The sequence below is a fragment of the Humulus lupulus genome, chromosome 1, assembly GCF_963169125.1.
Source record: "Humulus lupulus chromosome 1, drHumLupu1.1, whole genome shotgun sequence".
Classification (NCBI taxonomy): domain Eukaryota; kingdom Viridiplantae; phylum Streptophyta; class Magnoliopsida; order Rosales; family Cannabaceae; genus Humulus; species Humulus lupulus.
In genome coordinates this window covers 301,929,610-301,946,120 of record NC_084793.1, presented here as the reverse complement: position 1 = coordinate 301,946,120, position 16,511 = coordinate 301,929,610, and the positions used below count along the sequence as shown (strand labels likewise).

Sequence of the window (16,511 nt, the reverse complement as noted above, 5' to 3'; positions counted from 1 at the left end):
TAAATTTAGTTTAATTATTCACCGACTATTTTTGTTTTTATTTATTTTGAGGATGATTGGGCCGATATTCTTGAGGCCCATAAAAGAGTTAGAAGGTATCGATGGCCCTTATAGAAAAGATTATCGAGACCGTGAGATTTATGGTTGAGGGGTGAGAAATCACCGTCCGATGAAGTTAACATCTTAGTGGAAGTACAACAAAATTCTTTGAATTTCAAATATACCCCTATAATATTGATAATTTTCATTGCTTAAGCCTTGAGAGACTTGGTGAAAAGTTGTTTATTAATATTAACAAAAAACAATCACAATACCAGAATAACCTGGAAACTTCCACACATAAGTTTTGAGTCTTTTCTCTTCAAAATTTCCTTTTGGATCTTCAATTTCAATTCCCATACACCGCAGATTTGTTCAATTGGTACGTGGTATGTCTCTCCTTCTTCTTGTTTCTTTTTTAATTGTCAAATCGTGCTGATTTGTTTTTAAATTTTTGGTTACAATCTTATGTATATATATGTGTGAACGTATTGATTATGCATTTGATTCTGAAGCAGTTTTTGTTCCCGCTACTTGATTTAATGGATTTCTTGATATTTATATTGAAATGCCTCATTATTTTCAAGTTGATGTGATTTTTTTTTTCTTTTTTGTTGGGGTGGTTGGAGTGTTTTTTATTTTGGATTTGATTTGAAAGATTTGTGATTCGTTAGATTTGTATTGTTCCTTTTTGATTTTGTGATCCAAATTTCATTTTCTGGTAATTTTTATTCCCTAATTATTGATCTTTACAATTTAGGGTTTTTGTTTATTTTGGGTATGTGCAGTTATATATTTTTGTGTAATGATTGTGGTTTGTATGAATTTCAGGTAATTGGTTTTGAAAGGTTTGAGGGAAATTAGAGATGGAAGGTGGGTTTGGAGAATCAACTAGTGTTCCACCTCAAAGCCCTTCATGCTCGGGCAATGGTGCCAATGACGCGGGTGATTTCGAATGCAATATTTGCTTCGAATTAGCTCAAGACCCTATTGTTACTCTTTGTGGTCACCTCTTTTGCTGGCCTTGTCTATACAAATGGCTTCACCATCACTCACATTCACAGGAATGCCCTGTTTGTAAGGCTCTCATACAAGAGGAAAAGTTGGTGCCCCTCTATGGCCGTGGCAAAACTCAGTCCGACCCAAGATCGAAATCTTATTCGGGTATGGATATTCCTCATCGCCCGGCCGGCCAGCGACCTCCAACCGCTCCTCCACCAGATGCAAATCAATTTACCAATCACGGGTTTGGATTTATGGGAGGGTTTGTCCCAATGGCAACTGCAAGAATGGGAAACTTCACTTTTGCCACTGCCTTTAGTGGGCTGATACCATCATTGTTTAACATACACTTTCATGGTTTCCCTGATGCTACTGTCTATGGCACAACTTCTGGTTTTCCTTATGGATTCCATTCCTTTCATGGTGGCCATGCTCATGGCTTCCCCCAGCCAGCTAGTCGAGGGGTGCAGGCTGATAATGTCTTGAAGAACCTTCTTATGGTGGTTGGAGTATTTGTGATCCTTGCACTCATTTGTTGGTAAAGCCACAGTCTGCTTTGTAGAGAGTCAAAGACTCAAAATCCATGGTGATATATGGTACTTAGAATTCTCAATTTTCTATGTGTAAATACATTAGTTTTGTGGTTAATCTCCCTTGCCTCTAATACGTTTATGTGTTGATTTTTCTTGTTGCCAATTGTGTCATGAGTATATGCAAGGAACCTGTGTTTTTATAATAAATGTTTTTGCAAAATTTCTCTCTTTTGCACCCAATTGCATTAGCTTTTCAAATGTCAAGTTTGATCTTGTGCAGTTGTCATTTCACATCATAATTACTTTCGACACCTTTGTTGGAAACAAAAGAAAGAAAAGTTCAAGCCCAAACTACCTTTAGTTAAAAAAATTGCAGATAGTAAGAAGAGAAACGCTTGATTCTTTAGCTTATGGGATCTTTGGAGTCTCGAATTTGCGAGAAGAAGAATGATATGATGGATTATTCTGATATCTGATTAAGTTCTATCTTTCCCTAATGGATGGCCGTACAAGGCCTGCCTAAACGAGTCTAAGTTTGGTTCAAATGAAGATGTTGTTGACTTATTATTGAGGAATCCAAGTGATGACTGATAGAGTCATCTTGGGCCACCATTTTGCTTGGTAAGATAAGTAAAGTGTCACATATCGTCGATGTTGGTAGCTAGCTAACCTTTCAAGACATTATTATATTAGCAAAAAGTAAGATGAAGATATCATATTTGTCTTAGCAAGTTCTTTATTCCAAGTATTCCTACTACTTTTTGGGCTGGATTTTGTTGAACTTTTCTTCTTTGGTAAAGTTTAGGATCTTCCTTCATTGACAGAGACACCAATGGATGTGATCGTTGTACCATCTAATCTAGTGATTAGCTTAAAATATTTCTTTTTGGTTAAAGTATTATAATATTTGCACCGACACATATTATTTTCTTGTCTCTCTTATTGTACACTTTGCACGCTAGAGTATTAGTGTTTTGAGTTAATTATGATAAAAAAAGAGTCAGAACGTAGGAAAATAATTGTGGGATTAGACAAAGGGAAAAGTTCAAATTATATTCCTAAAATGATTTGTATGGTAAAAGTAGAACAACTCGATTTTAACCTCTAAATTGTGTCACTCACTAGTTTAGGTGTGATGACGGCAAGGGAAAGCAAAAAAACCGTTGTGAACTGAGACCCAATGGGCCTAACATAGAACAATTCGAGTATTGTGAACTGCAGCTCAATGGGTCTAACATTCCATTCAAGTATTGTGAACTATGACCCAATGGGCCTAATATAAATAAGTCCAATTCGAGAATTGTGAACTGCGACCCAATGGGCCTAACATAAATAGACCCAATTCGAGTACCAAGGTAAGGGCCCAACCACGGCCACTAAAAAAGGTTGTTCATTTCTCATGCAGATTTTTATACTCCTACGACCTTTAATTTATTTAATACCTTTCTTATTAAATATATAAATTAGACACATGTTTTTTGAAATTATAACATAAACAAAGTTCTCTGGCTGTCAAAACTCCAACTACCAAATCCCATCGTCTCACTTTGCTGATCTGTTATTTTTGTAGACTTAATTTTTTTTTTTGTTTTATACAATTTAGTATTTCTGTAAACTTTAGCTACAAAAATGTAATAAAATTCAAAATTATATCGGTAAATGTTACTTACAAAAATAATTTTGCTAAAAAAAAATGTATTTTTTAAGTTACAAATTAGTTTGTAAATGTTATTTACAAAAATGTCTTTATGTATTTTTTTTTCCTGAAAATCCTTTATGTAATTATTATTATATAATTAGTTACAAAATTGTCTGTTTGTATTGACGGGTTTGCTATTTCGTATTTTTGTTAAAAGAATACAGGTATTTTCATAATTATTTTTCTCAATTGTATTTTTAATTTTTTTTCTTTTATGATTTGCATGAATTTTTATAAATTTATCTATTTTCTTATAGTTATAATTTTTTTTAATGGTGGGTGGGATCATAAGACTTTTTCGATGAATGATGAATATGTGTTATATTATTATATTAGATTAAAATAACACAAGGGTTACAAATAAATGAGACAAATGTATGTGTCCAAATTTATAATATACTTTTGTGAGTTACATATCATACAAAATCAATAATCATTTGTAACTTCCTAAAGATCACCTAATAATGTGTAAATTGATAGTTACACATTTCTAAATTGAATTTCATGAGCTATTATGTTATATGGTTGTTTGAGATATGATTTTGACTAACATTAGGTGTATGGAAGTTACAAAATCAAAAAACAAAGAATTTGGACATTTTTGTGGCAAAGTACAAAAATTGAGAGATTACAAATGCTCTAGGGCGCGGTCTGGGTGGTGACAGCTAAATCTCATTTTTGCATTTTCAACAATTTGAACATTTGGAATATCAAGTAACTCCTAAATTTTTCCTTTAATTCTATAAACACGCAATTTAACATTGGTAACAGCCAATGGGGTTAGTGGAATTTGAAATTCAAAGAGTGTCTCAAAACTCTATAAATATGAGCTTAGTGCTCACTTGTATGACACACAATTTCTATCTATAGAGTTATTTCCATTTGAGAGTTCCCTTAGAGATTAGAGAATACGAGGAAATAAGATTTTGAACAAATGACTTAAACCTTTCAAGTTGGTGATTTCCACTACTCTACACTTAAGGTTGTGAGAGTGTTCTTGTTTTATACTTTGTGACCCTTTAATCCTAACTTTATATCTGATTTCAATATGACAAAATATATAATTATTATAAAAAAATGGGTAAATACTCATTTTGTACCCTAACTTTTATCAAAATACACACTTGATACCTTATGTTTATAATAATGATCATTCGGTACCCTTTACTTGCAATTCGTACTCCTTTGGTACCCTCCGCTGGAATTTGGTCAATACATATTTCAAATATGACCATATTGCCCCTCATTTTAATGATTTATATGATCTTCTTTTGTTTCTGTTCTTTAAAAAAATTAAAATATTTTTGAAATTAATAAAAGAAAAAAAGGTTTTATAAATTAATTAATGAAAAAGTAATTAAAAATAAATATTAATTAATTAATTTAAAAATAAAAATATTTGATAAATTATTTTAATTGGTTAAATAAACATAAATATTTTTAATTCTAAATATAAGTTTTATTTAAAAAAAAACTAAAGCAATATTTATAAATTAATTAAAGTAATCTAAAAACCTAATAATATTTTAAAGCTTCAATTAAACTGTTTTGTTTGAATTCTGTTTAAATTTTGGCTTTTAAATTTAGGGTGTTGATTTAATTTTTGGGTTTAAGTTTAGGAGTTAGATTTAATTTTTTTTTAATTTTTAAAATTTTTAATTGATTAATTTATAAAAAAAAAATTGTCTTATTAATTTAGAAAAGATATTTAAATTATTTTAAAATAACAAAAACAAAATAAAATAAAATAAATCATTGAAATGAAGGGTGATATAGTCATATATATTTAAAATTTTGGTAGACCAGATTTTGGGAGGGTACCAAACAAGTACAAATTGCAAACAGATGGTACCAAATGATCATTATTATAGACATAAGGTAACGAGTGTGTATTTTGATAAAACACAGAGTTCTAAATAAGTATTTACCCATAAATAAATTAATATATTTTATTTTAATTGATGATTATAAAATGTAATATATAATATATTTTTTAGTAAAAAGGGTGAATTTCCCAAAATAATACTGTATTTTACCCGTTTTATACAATAGAGTAATATGAAAAGAGTATAAATAGTTTTGTCAAAAAAAAATTATAAATAGAAATTAATAGAATGGAATAATGTAATAGGATTATCTTGCCCTTATGTCTACAAGTTGCCATCCGGTGAATGTGCTTTTTTTTTTCTTCCTTGGTTGGATATATATCATTTTCAATCGCAAACTGAGTGTGAGTGACAAGCTAATGGGACCAACGATAAAAAAGAAAAGAGATTAGAAACGTAAAAATCAGAAAAGAGAGAAATAATAATAATATTAATAAGAAAAACATCAAATACTAGTTAAATAAGATGAAATGATCACATATCAATAAGTGAAACTGATAATTTATGAGTAATGATATGTGCACTAAAAATATATATAAAAATTTTACACCAACTAACGTGATATTGTTATTTAAAACAGCACGTCTTACCTGATATGATGGTTAAATAAAACTGTCGTGTTAATTTATGTAATATTTAGGTGCACACATCGTTACTCATCATTTATATATTTAGTGTTTTATTTGGGTTTTGGATCAAACTAAGGTAGCAACATAGGCCCAAGTGGAATGGAGCCAATCTTGCTATAAAACTATTTATGCATTATTAGTAACGATTATTTTTGGAATATTCGGTTTGCAATGATCTAAATTAAACAGGAATCGTTTATGAAAAAAGGAAACTATTGTTCTAATTGTACCATGATGAAGAACGTTGTATATATATATAGAAAGCATAGGCTTTTGTGTAAATCATGCATTTTTTTTCTTCTGGAATTTGTTTATTTGATCTTATAATATATATAGCTCATTTGTCAATTAATTTGTTAATATTCAGTAGTGATCGTGTAATTCACACACGCAATATATATATATATATTTATTACTTTCGTATTTTCTATGTTTCACGCATGGAGAAATTATAATCTATCTTTTTTCTTCTTCATGATGACGTACATTATAGTTATAACAAGTATCTTGTCAATTTTAATAAAATTCTAAATAATTTACAGTACAAAAATAGTTAATTGCACATGTACTTAATTTTTTTTATATGCATGGAAAACAAATTATTTAAACTCTGATTTTGACACTGTATACTATTATGAATTTTTTTAAAATTAGTGAGACGACTATTATAATTATTATGTAATCTATCATAAAAAAAAATTAACTTATAACTTTTATAAATACCGAAAATAGAAATTTTGTTTCCAATAAAGACAAAAGTAATACTCCTATACCTAAGAAGCTACCATTTATTTATATATACAGACGTCATTCTCATGTACAATTAAAATAAACTGGGTTTTTGATGTTTTCATCAGAATTGAATCGTGCAGATCGAAAAATTTTAATGTTAAAAAACATAACTACTCTTCTTTTTGTCAGTAAAATTATCTAACTTTTCTATTAATAGATAATTTTGAGCTCCCTAACAAAACTACCGTGCTTCTTTTATAAATTTTTTTAAGGGACATTTTTTATATAATAATTAATATCTTATTCATTTGTTATATAATTAAATTCACTGCATATTTTACATAGAATATCGGCACTGCTTCCCTAGACGAATGATTTGGTCAGTGAACAACTATATATATATATATATTCCCTTAAAAAAAAAAATTATCTATATAATGAAATAAATGTCATATATATATATAAATTTGGTTATCCATTTTTTATTTTGAGTTTGAGCATGCGAAGTATGGGCAAGTGTATGCCAGGGGTGAAGTAACGCTTCACTCATCATTTAATTTATAACATATGATTGCACATTTAATAATTAGATACTTTACTTTCATCACTTTAAAATATGGGCTCTGCATTGAGCGGTTGGGTAGGTTATAAGAATTTTAAATCGGTTTTATCAGAATTTTTTTTAATCCGTCCAACAGTTTAAGTGGATTGGTCGGGTTAACCCACCCAAACCATTATAATTTTTTTTAATAATATATTGTTAGTGCAATTGTTATATATCAAGCTTCAAGATTTCAAAATTTTTTGTAGCATTTAAAATATTAATTAAATCAACATTAAAGTACTAAACAAACATTTATTCTTAAAATAAAAAAGAAACTATTAAAGCTTAAAGTCCAAAAACATATTTTTTAAAAATAAAGTTTCATTGGGCGGGTCGGTTTTAATTAGGCAGGTTGGACCTATTTTTCAACCCGCCCAATTCACAGATCGGGTGGGTTAAATTTACCTCAGGTTTTTCGAGTTACATTTTTTTTTCGATTTTTTCGGATTAATTTGGGAGGTTTATTTGGGTTCGAGCAGGTTGCAAATTTTTTTACACAACCCCACTTTAAAAAATTACAAATATTAAAAAGAAAAATAAATTATTATGTAAAAAAAAAAGGGCACAAATATCACATCTTGTTAGCTTTTCTGGCTGGCCAATAAAATTGGGGTCAAAACTCTGAAGACTAGCTAGCACATTTATGATATAAAGTTTTTTTTCTTCTTTTTTTCTTTTTCTTTGTTAGAAAGCTAGCTAAGTTTCTGTGTTTTTTCCTTACACTAGTATTTTATTATTTCTTTAAAAACAATAAAATGAAAGTTTCTATACAACTTGTATTACATTCTAATATATAGTCAATATATATACTGATCCCATGGAAACTAGGTTACTTTAAATATTCGATATTGATTTCAGTTTGAAGCCATAAAATCTTAATTTTTTGGAGATAGAATTTCATTAATTATTATTGACTTTTTAGTTTCTTAATATTGTATAGGTGTTTATATTTACATTATTGATTATTGTGCTTAAATTAATATCAATTGGTAGAAGTTTGGCAGCATTACTTTGTTCTTTAGCCGATCGAAGGAAGATATATGTACCATACCAGCAATATATGTTGGTCACTACTTTGACTCTTAACTCATTGACTATTATATATTGAAGATTCTTGAATATTAATATATATATATATATATATCCATACATAAAAGTCTTTAAAAGCTTTTTGGAACTTTGCTAGGTTATTTCTTCATTCACGATTTAATTTGTTAGATTACCACTCAACTTTTTTTGTTGTGTTAGGCAATTTGTACGGTTTTTTCTCAAGTTCCAAAATTCCAATGATCCTAGTCCGGTTTTTCGCTAATTGATTCGGCAGAGTAGTTTGGTTTCTTTAATGTATGCAACTCCCAAAAAACGTTAGATATTTAACAACCTTCTCATGCAATATTTATGTAACTATATATATATATATATATAGCTGAGCTATGTTCATGGCATGCTTGCCACGTTTAATCAAAAAATATTTACACTATTATCTACTCGATCAGTTGTAATGGCCTAATTATTCTTTTTTTTTTTGGTATTATTTGATCGAAATAGTGGATTATAAACAGAAATATCAATTTGGTGACATTCCATATTAATTATTCGTAATTAATAATTAGGTGCTCTTGTTGAAAGTACGTACGAATGGAAAAACATGAAGCTATAGACTAGAACGTACGCCAACCATATTTGAACACATTTTACATATATTTTGACCAAACATTCACTACTTATATTTACTGATCATGACTTTGATGTTTACGAAAAAAAGTCACAGCAAAAGAAAGAAAAAAAAGCACTTACAATTTACATTATATATATATATATATATTTATATATAAGATTTTAATAATAAATGGTACCGACACTCTACCACATGTCACCAAAAAAGAAAAAAAAAGCTACCAAGTCATTATAATAAGTAATATATTAACCCCAAATTTCTACAAGTTTTTAATATGTCATGAATATTCAAACTGCCGATATGAAAGGTGTAGGCCCTGACCTGAGTAAATGTCACATTAATGAACATTCAAACGTGGAACTTTCAATTAATCCACATACCATGAAACTCACTTTATGTACACAGATAAGTAAACAGTTTATATTTAATACTATATATATAATAGCTTAATGGTAAACACTATAAAAAAAATTATTGTATTGAGAAAAATCGTCGCAATAGAGCAAAAAATTGTCTTAACAAATCTATTGCGATGACTTATCGGAGCAAAATGTCATCACAATAGAGACAGAAGAATTAAGCATGTCCACAGAAGAAAAGAAGAACAGTGTTAATTATTTCATAAATTATATGATAGAGTTCAAGTGTTTGATTGAGACCCGGATAAACTTAATTAATTAGTGAAGCTGATGATAGAGTTTATTTATTTAATTTCGTGGGTCATCACCTAATTATTTGAAACGCGTTTCAAACGCTGCAAATAACATTTTTTCGCTCTTATCATCATCAATAGTATTATTATTATAACTTACGTACGTAGCATGTGGATAAATATATATAAGTTTAAATGAGTTTACAAAACGACAAAGTTTCGGACAAGGAGAACTCACCGTCGCCTTATTTCATTTCACTAAGCTGACTTTTGGGTCACTCTTTGCCCCCACAATATTATTTGGTGTCGGTGACACTCTCCATCAAAGCATTTAAAATAAAATATTATTGATGAGTTTCAATGTATGAAATATAAAAATTGTACTGTACACAATACAATCACATCGATCCCCCAAGTAAAAAATGTAGATAAACAGTGAAGACAAAAAGAGAAACTCAAAAATATGAATGTGATAGATGGATATATATATATATAGGCACCATTTCGGTGCCGAATTTTCATTGTTTCGACACTTATATAATTTCTTTTTAGCACTGTGTATAATGTACTCATTTAAGTTCTAAGTTTTTAAGAAATTTGAAATAATTTATAATGCCAAAAATAAAATTAAATAATTTGTTACATGCGTGTTTATTTTTTATATGCACATGTAAAATTTAACTTATTTTTAGTATAATAAATTATTCTAAATTTATAAAGAATCTGTAAAACTACAATGTATACTTAAAAAAAATATTATTAAGTGCCGAAATACAAATATGCTGCACTGCCCCATATATATATTTATAATAAATAGAAATTTAAGAATAAAAAGAAAGTGTGGAAGGAACTAGGAAGCTAATAGAATAGGTGAATCAACCTCGTCATAATTGGCATAAATGAACTACTTTGCCAGTGTGTCATGTGGCACATGGTTAGCTCAGTTCCGTTCACACAATAAGAAAGCTTGAAAAAATTAATCATATATATAAATATATACAGAGAATATATATGCCATTCAATGATATATATATTTATTGATTTGTTTTTATTTAAAAGTTTTATACTTATGGAAGAGCATGTGAACTTCACATGCCATTCAATGATATCTATTTATCTACTATATATTGTAGTTTTTAGCTACTTTATGAATTATTATGGGATATAATTAATGAATTATGTTACTATATATGTATATCCATTTTGAAAGACATCATCGTTTCATGAGCTAGCTAGCTAGCTTGTACATTTATACATACAAAGTATGTGTATGTGTATGTGTATGTGTATGTGCATGTATTTACATTTATATTCACCCATAAATTCAGATAATCGATACTTCTATTTAAAGACACTTCGACCCTGTAATTATATAATTTTCTCCAACACTTCTGTAAATATATATATATATTATATAAATATATATATTACAATCAATCTGTTTAGATAATATATGGAAAAGAAAAAAACGTAATGTTTAATTTTTCTCGTGTACACACTTACATTGCACTTGCTCTAATGATATTTGACTCCAACTGGCAATTATATATATAAGATTTAATTTAAATGCATATACAGACAAATTGTATATTGATTAATGAGACATCCAAGATTATACTAGAAATAATTACATTTAACTCCACAAAGGTTGTAAATGAAACCCATTTATTAAACTTCCCTGTAGTAGTACTAGCTAGTACTATATTTTTACTACTTAGTACATAGTACTCTTTAACGTGACTTGAATTTTCAAGTCTTTAATAATATATGTTTATATGATTTTTCAAATATATATTTATATGAGATAAATTATGTGATAGGACTAATTAAACTACAGCCACGCAGGACAAATTTCGATTAAATATGTGAGATGACTTTAAATAAATATGTTCAATATTTATAGTGACTAGTGATACACATAGGGTGGAGAGTTGGCGGGGAGTGCTATCTTCCTCGTTCCTATCTTTATTTATAATTTTAATTCACGTCCTCGCCCCATTCTTGTTTATTCCCCATCGAGTGTGGGGCGGGAATCCCCTATTAGAGATAGGAATCTACATGAAGAACTCATTTATTTAAAAATTAAAATTTTAAAATAAAAAATCATAAATTAAAATATTGTACGATATTTATAATTTTAAATACTAAATATTATCCCAAAAAAAATTTAAAATATTAAAAAACTTACTAATATACTAGAATAACACATAAATAAATATATAAAATATTACAAAAATATATAAAATTTTAAACATGGCCATGTCGAGATCGGGAGTGTCATCTTTGCCCCCACTCCATTTAACATTCGATGATTGAAAATTATCTTCATCTCCACTCCGTTCTTTAGATGGGAATTCCTTGCCCCATTAGGGGCGGGTCCCCGCGGTGCCTCAAATGTGCATCCCTAACAATCACGCGACAATTTTTTTAACTAGTCATATTTATTTAAATTGAGATTTACTATTTTAAAAGTAATATTATTATCTATAATATTTAAATATATATTTTAGGTGTACATATCATTAATATTTGAAAAATGACAAGAAAACCACAATTTCCAATTTTTTTTTGAAGTAATTGTTTGCTTAGAGTTTTGGTTTAGGGTTTGGCTAGCTGTCTATTTCTATTTTCAGAAACGAGTTAAGTTTCAGTCAACCCAGGTGGGAAGCTATGGGGTACCATTTCTTAGCTTACGTGGCAAAGCATTTATATTGGCTACTTACTGTAGCTTCTTTTGGAGGTTATTTAAAGTGCAAGCAAAAGCAGTGGACTTGATATATTTAAATCAATTCACACACATTTTTGTGTAACAAAATGACCGAATTGTTTGGAGGTTATTAAAGTGCAAGCAAAAGCAGTGGACTCGATATATCTAAATCAATTCACACACATTTTTGTGTAACAAAATGACCGAATTGTCCTTATAACCTCACTCAACTCAACAGGCCACACGAACTAATTACCAATAATTTGGCTTGGGGTTTCGCATTAAATGTTTCGAAAAATATCTGGAACAAGAAAGTCGACGGAATATAAAGGCAATAGGGACTTATTTTCCTCACTATATATTATTAGCTCAAAAAGTGAAAAAGAACTTTAGAGCTATTGTTTTTTAAATAATGGGGTATATGTCATAATGCAAATATGAGACAAGTCATCAAATAATTATAGTTAAAAAGTTTTGAGTATATATCTATTTTAATTCAAACTTGTAAAGATATATATACTTACATTACATAACATAGATGGTGGTGTTGGACTATATATTGTTACTAATTATTAAAAAGGCAACAGATATACTTAATACTTATTTATACTTTTGCAATTTTAAGTATGAAATTATATATTGGGTATTTCTCTTGTTCTCTTGAAAAGGGACCACCGATATAGTCCTTGTGTTTAAAATTTTATTAAAAAGAAAAATCAAGTAGATATAAAGGAAGCTAGTATATGTAGGTATTTAAACAAATTAAAACATAGGATGTAATTTAATTTTTTTGAAATTACAGGAGTGTAAGTGAATATTTAAGCAAAATATTACAAGAATGATAAATATCATTTTGGACACTGTGTTTTGGAAAAGTTAATAATTGGATTTTTTATTTTGTTAAATGATAATTTAGACAATGTGTTTCAATATGACCAAAATACTCTCAAATTTAATAATTTAATGAATTATTAAATATTAATTGATTTTTAAAATTATATTAAATTAATTTTAAATATTAAAAATTAAAATTAAATTTAGATGGTTTAATTTTTAATTTAAAACATTAAAAAATAAAAATAAAAAATGAATAACAAAAAAAAGTGAAACTTAGGGCCTGTTTGCATTGTTTTCTGTTTTTTGTTTTCAAAGTTGTGTTATCAGAAATGAGAATAAAAAACTGTTTTTGTAGTTTTCAAAAAACAAGAGATGTTTGGTTAATGTTTTCTAAAAACTATTTTTTAGTTTTATTTTTTTAAAATCTTAAATAAAATATTAACAAATATATTTACAAAGAGAAAAATATTTTAAAAGTTTGTAATAAATAATGAGATAAAATAATTTGAAAAAAAATGATAAAAAATAAGAAGTGAGAAAGTAAGTAGAGAAAATTTGAAGAAATAGAAATTAATGAATTATTAAATATTAATTGATTTTTAAAATTATATTAAATTAATTTTAAATATTAAAAATTAAAATTAAATTTAGATGGTTTAATTTTTAATTTAAAACATTAAAAAATAAAAATAAAAAATGAATAACAAAAAAAGTGAAACTTAATCTCTACCCTAAAATAAAAATCATATCCCTAAAATTTTCAAATCTCTTATTCTTCTGTTCAAAAAAAAATTATAACTTGAAACTCCTAAACACAAGAAGAACAACAAGAACACAAAGAAGAACACCAAGAACAAAATGCTTATAACTACTAATATGTAAATTAATTCACCCATAAAAATGTCTACACCTAAAAATTAAATCTACAAAAAATTAAATGTGTAAACTATCATCTAGCAAAGTTTCAATTCAATTATTAAATAAGATTAATGATTCTTAGTAGAAAAAAATAGATTCGCTTGAGATAATAGTTGTTGTCCCTCAAAGCTTCAGATTGAAGTTGCTTAAAACTCGCCTTAGATTAAAGTCGTTATCTCAAAGTTGACATAAAGCAGTCGAGATCCCCTCCTCCATTGCCCAGATCTAGGGATCATACCCCAGATATCAACCCTCAACCCAACCCTCTACTCCCATTGCCCAAATTCGTGACTCCTCGACCAGCCTCAAATCTCAAACCTCAAACAAACGCTATGCTCATCGTGAAGCTACCGAGATACCCCGTCCATTGCCCAGATTGGTCACACCCCAACTAGCCTCAAATCTTAAACCTCATCGCAACCCCAACTCCCCCCACTTCATCACCTCCATCTTCGACTTCAGATCTTGTGGCTAGGTACCTACAAAGAATAAGAAGAAGGATTTACGGTTTTGATTCTTTTATTTTAGAGAATAAGAGTTTTGATTTTTTATTAGTTTTATGTTTTATTTCAGAATTTTATGTTAATTTTTATTTTTAAATAAAAATTTGATTTTTTTATTTTAAAATATATATTTAATTAATTCAATAATTACACTACTACAAAAACATGATTTTATGACACTTTTTTAGGGCACTCGCCTAGGTGCGAGCCCTAAAAACTGATGTGTACCCTAAAGTTTGAATTTTTTTTTAACAAAAGTTTCTGGACTTTTTAGGACACTCATTGAGAGTCCTTAAAAAAATATCTTTTAAAACTTGCGATGCGAGCCCTAATTACTGAAGTGAGTCTTAAAAGACTATGAGGAAATTTGAGTCAATGAAAATTTTTAAGGACACACTTTGAGTGCCCTAAAAAAATAATAAATAAATAAATTAACAAATTAAAGTTTTATTAATAACTAAATTAAAAATAAATACATAAGACAAACCCTATCTCCCACTTAGCCCCCCTCATCTTTCTTTCGTATTCTCTCCCACCCAAAGCTATCCTTCCCTCTCTCCCGCCTGAGATTTTGCAGAGCCCGACAGTCGCCTTCCCCGCCGCCACCAGCAACACGCGCTAGCCAGGGAGCTTCGGAGGCCACCGAAGCTTCGACCCACGCGAGCCCGAACCTTCACACGCCCCCTAAGGCGGACAACGGCACCTGCGATTTTCGGTTTTCCCAAGTTTCCGACAAGATTCCGACCACCTTGGGTCGTTGTGAATCGAGCCACCACCACCATCGTACTCAACACTTTCATGCGAGCAAAACCCAACCAAGAATTGGGTTAGAAGTCGTTGGATTTCATTTTTGGTGTTCGTCGGAATCTATGGAGTTCGAAACTTTTTGCCTCCAATCCGACCACCATGTTTCGTTCCACGAAGAACCACCACCACCATGACGTTTCCCGAGCCTTAGGCTTTGAAAGCCAATCACTGTTTTCTCAAACCACCGTTGTAGGGTGGTGGCGGCGCCGCTGTCGCCGGAGCTCCGGTGGGAGCTTTGGTAACCAATTAATTCTTTAAAAATTAAAAATAAAACTTTTCATGACTCACAATGCGAGCCCTAAAAACATTCTTTTAGGACTCTCAATGGGAACCCTAAAAAACCTTACTTTTTAAGGCTCTCAAATAGGGGATTCACGTCCCGCGAGTCCTAAAAACTTTTTTAGGGCTCGCTAAAAAGTATTTTTTGTAGTAGTGTTAATGAAACTATGAGTATTTTGGTCGTATTAAAAAATTATTTGACCAAAATCAAGCTCAGTGTATCATTTTGTTCCATTTTGCAAAACACATGGTCTAAATTGTTATTTAACAAAACAGAAGATCTAATCGGTAACTTTAGTTAAACACATAATCCAAAATAGTATTTACCCTAATAAGAAACATGTAGATGGATAGAGGAGGGCCTTGGCCCATTTTATTTTATTTTATTTTTTAAAATTATAATTATGTTTTTTATTTAATAATCCTTAAATTGTTCAAAAATTAAGTATTAAGCCTTCCTCAAATTTGTTTTCACTTTTTGGACCCCCATAAGTCTCCCAACAAAGTGTTGTTACTTGGTGAGAAAATTCTCTACCAATGATGAAATAATTGACCAATTGAAACTTGTGTGTGATATTTTTTTTAACTTGTATATATGATTCATGTGATCCATAAATTTGTTTATTTTCACCTTTTGAGAGAAGAAACAAACTAATATTAGAATCACATTTACGTTAAAAGGGTTTTATGCTTATAAATCAAATAAGGTCAATTTATTACCTAACCCTATAAATGTTTTTAATATTGGATTTACATATATACCTATATTTATTTATTTGTTTGATGATTCCTCATATTGGAAGTTGCAAACTTGCTAATCAAAGTTTGCCACAGCTTCATAAATATGTTACAAAGGGCATTTTCTTGAAGCCGATGGCTCAACTAGAGATAGACTTTGAAAGTTCAATGCTAGAGTTTCTATTCTAATTAAATCTTAACGACTTGTTAATCTCATGCTTGATTTTGTCACCAAGTGATACTTTGTTTTTTGTTATATTATAAAGTT

General features: G+C 29.2%; 1 protein-coding gene across 2 annotated transcripts; it reads left to right on the top strand.

Moving 5' to 3' along the window:
- Positions 1-262: 262 nt before the first annotated feature.
- LOC133812572 (uncharacterized) lies at positions 263-1,794 on the top strand. Of its 2 annotated transcripts, none has more exons than XM_062246345.1 (2): positions 263-428; positions 871-1,794. In XM_062246345.1, exon 2 carries the CDS (start codon positions 906-908, stop codon positions 1,581-1,583), a length of 678 nt encoding a protein of 225 aa, XP_062102329.1. In that variant the 5' UTR covers positions 263-428; positions 871-905; the 3' UTR covers positions 1,584-1,794. The 2 variants fall into 2 exon arrangements, with proteins under 2 accessions (XP_062102329.1, XP_062102330.1); XM_062246346.1 differs by having other exon boundaries at positions 270-421.
- The last annotated feature ends 14,717 nt before the right edge of the window (positions 1,795-16,511 follow it).